Source organism: Neolamprologus brichardi, chromosome 18 (genome assembly GCF_056152115.1).
Source record: "Neolamprologus brichardi isolate AB-2024 chromosome 18, ASM5615211v1, whole genome shotgun sequence".
Classification (NCBI taxonomy): domain Eukaryota; kingdom Metazoa; phylum Chordata; class Actinopteri; order Cichliformes; family Cichlidae; genus Neolamprologus; species Neolamprologus brichardi.
The window spans coordinates 19,291,442-19,297,905 of record NC_142121.1 but is presented as its reverse complement, the minus strand read 5'-3'; the positions used below and the strand labels follow the sequence as shown (position 1 = coordinate 19,297,905).

Here is a 6,464-nt window from a genome sequence, read left to right as displayed (position 1 = left end):
CTTTCTGTTACTGTGGTGCAAGCTCCTTCACTCCTGCAGATGTTCGTCTTTTGTGTAGAAATTGTGTACTTTCTCAGTCAGTGATTTAATTATATAGCATTGTATTGATATCCAATTACATAACCACAAATTATTAAAAGTACAAAATACACGAGGAAGCTGACTCTCTAATTTGGGTTTATTCGAGGGTCTTTAGTAATTGAATACCTCATACATGATCATTAGTCATGTCACTCATGGGCCACTAAATAGGCCCGACTAGTAAATCAAACACGATCAACGTTTCCATTAAGAGCACGTTTTTAGCATCATGATTTGTGTCTGCAGCTCACGATTTTAGTGATACTGAGCACAGCAGTGTGATCGTCCTGAGAAAGTGTTTACTAGCAACAGTGTTCCCACACGTCTTCTCCACACACACACGATCCTTATAAATGTTATACTCACTGCAAACCGACTGTAGTGTACGTAGCCATCCAGAGGCTTTAGATATCTGCCATGTTCTCGCAGTTTACACACAACATGTCCTTTACAGGAAGACGGCGCCTTGTGTGGTGTGACAGGAAATGTGTTTGCATGCCCCATGTGTGTGTGTGTGTGTGTCTGTCTGCATGCCTGCCTCAAACTTTGTATGTGGTTTTCTCCCACCACATATTGAACTTTGGTTTTATACTTTAGCTCATATTTCTTTTACTGGTGCAGCATAAGCGTACATATGATGGTTTTTATTTTTAAACAAGGACATTTAAATATGGAAGGCATTTTAGATATAAACTCTGATCCATCTACCTGATAGTAATCACAGTAAACAGTAAATGGACTGGTACTTATTTAGTGCGTTTCTACTGTAACTGAGCACCCAAAGTGTTTTTAACTACAAGCCTCATCCACACTTTCATACAAGGACTTTTTACTATACCTAAGCACCTTCTTACACGCTTACACTGCAATGGATGCATAAGGAGCAGCAGGTTCAGTATCTTGAAGAACAACACTACAGGGCGCTACAGACTAGAGTAGCTGGGAATCGAACCATTGACCTTCTGATGGTACACAACCCGCTTTGTCTCCTGTGCCTAAATGCTGGAATTAACTTTACTTTAGCAATAGAAAATAAAATAATAATAGTGATGATGATGGTTTGGGTAAAATTTAAATGTAAAGTCCAATAATATTGACACTGAAGTTGAAAAATAGTGACAGTGATTTTGTCATTTTAATTTTTTTTTTTACTTGCCTATTTTACTTTTTACTTACTTAATTTTTTTTATTTTTCTGTTGAATGATTAAAGTTTTTAGGAATGATCAGGTCCTATTTCGGTCTCAAGGCCTTCCTCTTTGTCTTGTTTTTAGTAATCATTCTTAAATCATTCTTAAATGTACATTATTTCATTAAAGTTGCATTTTGTTTTTGTTTTGTTATTATTATTATTACTTTTTAATTGAAGAGTTTTCTGTTTAGGGTGGCACGACGGTGCACTGGTTAGCACTGTCACCTCACTGTAAGAAAATCTTGTGTTCAAAGAAAGCTGATGTTCTCTCTGGGTTTTCCCACAGTCTAAAGACATGCATGTTAGGCTAAACGGGGATACTAAAGGTGTGAATGTAAGCATGAAGGGTTGTCTGTCTGTCTATGTTGGACCTGTGACAGACTGGCAACGTGTCCAAGATGTACCCAGCCTCTCACCCTATGATAGCCTTTTAATTACAGCAATCCAGCAGGTATTCTTCCTGAAGTCTACAAAACATTTTACACTGTTTTAGTGGACCATAACAACTTTCATAATGTCGCATTTATGTGACAAAAAGGGGATCCACACAAAAGGTTTACTTGAATAATAGATCATTTTTAAAACATAAGCTAACCAAGACATAAAACATCAAATGGGGTGGATGCCAAGTGCAGTGGAAGAGCGAGATTGACCAATTTTTCTGATCCAGGTGTTATAACCTGGAAAGCCCAGGCGGGTTGCATTAGCTGAGGTCTCCCCTATGCCAGCCACTCACCATTATAAACAGGCCAGGACTTTCATTGAAACAACAGGAGGGCTGTCACAGCAATGACACAACTCTATTAAAATAATTACATCTCTGTTTTGTGTAATAAAAGGCTGACTCTTGGTCTAGATGGATAACCTTAATATTTTCCTTTTTTTGTGTAGCTGGCTATTTCGATAATTGATTGGCCTTTTATTTTGTTTTTGAAGTAAAACTGAATTAATGTAAGTTATGAAGTGTGAAGATGTGTGTTTTTGTGCTTTGGATTGTTGGTCAGACAACAAAAGCAATGGATGATGTTACATTTGGTTAAAGGAAATGCATTTTTCACCTGTTTTTTTTTTTTGTTTGTTTTTACATTTTATACACTATACTAAACAAATTATTGAATATTGGGGGCGTTTCTTCAATAATGATCTCTAAGCTGAACATATGGGACATTATTGAGGTCTACACTGTTTTTCATTGGTAGGATTGGCATGTAGCAAAGATACATATCTGTACTTGAACCTGTGGCAGTCAACAGCTAAAAGCTCTAAAGCCATGATATCCCTTTATTTTCATTTTAGCCCCAAATGGCACAAAAACTGCACACAGAGAACTGCCAGCGTCTGCTGATCCAGTCCCTATTTTTCACCACTAGGTGATGCTAATGCATCGTGAAAGCTGACGCCTACTGACTTATTGGGGAGGAAAACGGGATGCAGTCAATTCACGGTGGACTCAAAACGTTTGAGAAACCACACAACCATTTGAAAAGTTTATTTCTACCATACACAAACTGTACAACACAGCGCATATCTTTATTATGAAATATTAAAAGTAATAGGAAGTTTCAATTTACAAACTACCTTAACTGAAAAAAGCATTACATTTTAATGTAAAAGAAAAGAAAAATACAGTACAATTTCATATCATACTAATATCGTTCCACAAAAAAGCATTTCACATTACAAAACATCAAATACTAACAGGGAAAAAAAATAAATATTATTCACAAAACTTCCTGAGCAAACAATGTGTGGTATAGGAATTACATATAAGAAGTTACAAAGAAAAAGATCGTTAGATTTAAAGACTGTGATTCAGTTTTTAAAAGATTAAAATTGTTTAAAATGTGTCGAGTATTTGGATAAAACAGGGTCTTGGTTTTCTGTAATTTGGCTCTTCTGCTGTTACATTTTCATCTTCAAAATGTCCTAGGCTACATGTTGTTGATGTCTTTTTGCAGAAATTAAAAGAAATGTATTGCTGAAATGGGTAGCTCTTTTTTTTTATTATTATCTGGGGATTAACCAGCCGGTCCTTTTCTTTTATCAAAGGTCAGTATGGGCAACTAAAAACACAAAATAACTCATATACAAAAGTGCAATTGATGCAAACAAACAACTGATTAGCCAACAACTATCATTTTTCTATTTTTTTTTTAATTTTTTTTGCTTGTAATGATTGAAACTAAAATGCAGGTTGCAGTGGTCGTCAGCTCGGTTTTGAAATAGCTACTATTCAAATCTGCCCAAGGATGTTCAAACTGTAAGACTGGCTGAAATGTTAAGGCCTTTAAGCAGATAAGAGATATCCACTCCTTCTTATTTGCCCCCTCTCTGCGCTATCAAAGAAAAAAAACCAAAACAAATTAACACCAGACTTTCAATCTCAGTCATGATATTTCAAAACCTGACTCTGAGATTACAGCTACTGAGACAACGGCTTTCAAACAGTCATCAGGAACGTTTCCGCCTATGAAAATAATTGTACTGTATATTAAATCAGACACCATTCACATAATACTGTCCTACCACAAAACATAGTACTTGTATATTTTTATGGATTCATATACATTTAGGCACATACTATATGCACACTCCAAAGTGTGCACAGAAGGCAGTTTAATATCTATATTTTTTTGTTTTGTTTTTTAAAAAAAAGAAAGACATCTTGACAAAGTGATCGTTTTGATTTTTGTTGCACTCTTTTTGTGGCCACACTATGCAAAGCAGTATCCGACATTCAGTTCACAGAATGATGTTGCATTTTTGCTCAGTGTCACCTCCTCATTGCATTCAGCTGTTATTGGTTGAGTAGAAAAAGGTACAGTACATTTGCATTGCAATTTCTTTTTTTTTTCTTTTAAATCTTGGTGTTCACTTTGTCTTACCATACATTCAGTCTCCAATAAGGAAAGAAAGCAATGCTTAAAAACATTGATGCTTAGTAGTTTTGGTAGGTTTTCACTTTGAAGGGAGATTCAACTTATGTTCTAATAATAATAATAATAATAATAATGATAATAATAATACTAACAATAATATAGGTTTTTCAACACTAGGTGGCGAAAGTATGCCATGAAATTGGAATGTGCTTCTATGTAATTTACAATGTGCAGAAAGTCAAACTGATTTCTCAAATATTACGCATTTACAGTTTTTAGAAATAAATAAAAATCGAGGAAATAAATACACTGATGAACAAATATAGTAATAAATAGCAATAATATAAGAGTGACATGAACACATACAGATTAAAATCAAGCAAACCATACAAAATAATTAAGTGCAAGAGGGGTTAAAAAAAAACAAATCTCACCAGGATAAACATATCGAGTGAATGCAGAAACAGTAGAAGCATTACAAATCTGGCTGGTAATTTTCTCAGTGCAGTGTATTTACCGGAAAATGCCAAACACATTTCCGAAAGCCTTGTCTTATACATGCAGCCAAGCCAGCACTCTTCAGTAAAATAGAGCTATCTAGTGTCATTATCCCAAGTCAAAGAAACCTCTTGGTAGCTCCACAGCTTAAACATGGATGCCCTTAATAGCCTGTTTGATATTATCCAAGAGGGCCTTGCACTCTGGAGAGTATTCATGCTCCGAGTTGTTGTACATATCAGTTAATGTGTTCACATAGGCTTCAAAATTATGCTCACTGATGGGCCCCTGCAACAAAAACATGTTTGACTATTAGTGAAAACAGCACAGCAGAAATGACAATTTCAGGAAAATGATTATTTATTTTTTTCTGGACAGGTTAAACACTGTGAGCTGGAGTGGATACTGTGGTCAAGGCTTACTGTACCATTTGAGGGAGCTGAATGTCTGTTAGACTGTTAATAAGAGCTTGGCTTAGGTGAGCCAGCTCCTTCAGTAGGCTATCGTTGTGCTGTTCGATCATCTTGTTTTCCTCTTCAATTGTCTTCAGGTTACATTCCATAGAGGAGATCTGCTTTCGGGTACAAAACAACAGGGATCTCATCAAATTGAGCGGGCAAAGGTCTCGCGCCTTTATTTTAACCAATGACTTTTGTGAGAGTAAATACTTACCTGGGTTTGGAGCTGCATCATGTCTGCTTCTATTTTCATGTTGGATTCGTTCAGTTCTTTTATTTCATGATCCAGATGTTGAATATCATCTTTGTTTTCAACACCTGTGTTAGAGGAGATAGTCTAATTTATCATGTTCCAGCAGAGATCACAGATTTTTTTATTCATTCACTGTTTTTTTTTTTTGTACCAGTGTCACTAATAGAAAAAAAACTTGCCATGCCACACAAAATGTCAGAGTAGCTTACCACTGCTGGCTTTAAATTTGATAGTCATCATCTCTTCCTCGGAGTACTTTTTCTTGATATTTTGTGCGTTCAGCGGGCAACCGGACAAACTAGTTCAGCAGGTCATAAATGACAATTTTAGACAGGAGAAAATCACCGAAACTACTAAACTTTAACATCTTCAGGACTGTGGATAGAGTAAGACTGCGACATGTCGACTAGCGGTATTGTTTAGAGATAAAATGGAGGACAGGCGGCCTCACCTTCTGTGAGTGGCAAACACATTATTGGCATGTCCAAGGCCATTGCAGCCAGGCAAGGGACAATGGGGCAGTTCCTGTTTATTGGACTTCCAGGCAAAGGGCATCCCATTGATGGACGACTCCTTCTGTCTTTTGGCAGCGAGTGGACAACTGCCTGCACTGCGGTGGGATGTGTATTTTCCCGATATATGGCCCTGTCCGTCACATCCAATTACCGGACACCTACCGTAGTGACAAACAAAGAGGATGAGGCGCTGAAAACATGCATACACTACGGAAAAATCTAACTAGCTTGCATTTAATAACATTTGTTATTTTTTGTGCTACCCACTGAACAAAATCATCCAGCTGCACAAAAACAACAGCAACTGCTTTATTGTCAAACTGCAAAAAAAAAAAAAAATCTCTGGGACCATTAAAAAAAAAAATCTCTTTCAATAACTAGACCGGAAGATTTGTTAACCATTAAGTTGATTAATCCATCTAAATGCTGATTAAAAAATGAAGTCGCCAAAAACTAGAGATGGGCTATGAAAAATCACATTAACTGCAAGTAACTAATCCTCTAAACTTGAGTTTGAATGGGCCTTCTGTTCACTGTATACATTTCCAGGTGGATGGTATTTGTGTTTGAAAACATAAGCACAACTCACA

General features: G+C 36.4%; 1 protein-coding gene across 4 annotated transcripts in view; it reads right to left on the bottom strand.

The window, feature by feature from the left end:
- Window positions 1–2,750: 2,750 nt before the first annotated feature.
- The window catches only part of st18 (ST18 C2H2C-type zinc finger transcription factor), a 41,113-nt gene continuing 37,399 nt past the window's right edge, over window positions 2,751–6,464 (bottom strand). For 3 of the 4 annotated variants that reach the window (XM_006786362.2, XM_006786364.3, XM_006786365.3), the window contains 5 exons: window positions 5,811–6,032; window positions 5,569–5,657; window positions 5,321–5,424; window positions 5,076–5,222; window positions 2,751–4,936 (listed from right to left, as the gene is read on the bottom strand). In XM_006786362.2, the coding sequence (XP_006786425.2) occupies window positions 4,796–4,936; window positions 5,076–5,222; window positions 5,321–5,424; window positions 5,569–5,657; window positions 5,811–6,032 (703 nt within the window). In that variant the 3' untranslated portion in view covers window positions 2,751–4,795. The remainder of the gene's footprint in view (window positions 4,937–5,075; window positions 5,223–5,320; window positions 5,425–5,568; window positions 5,658–5,810; window positions 6,033–6,464) is intronic. The other variant, XM_006786363.2, reaches the window with a different exon arrangement.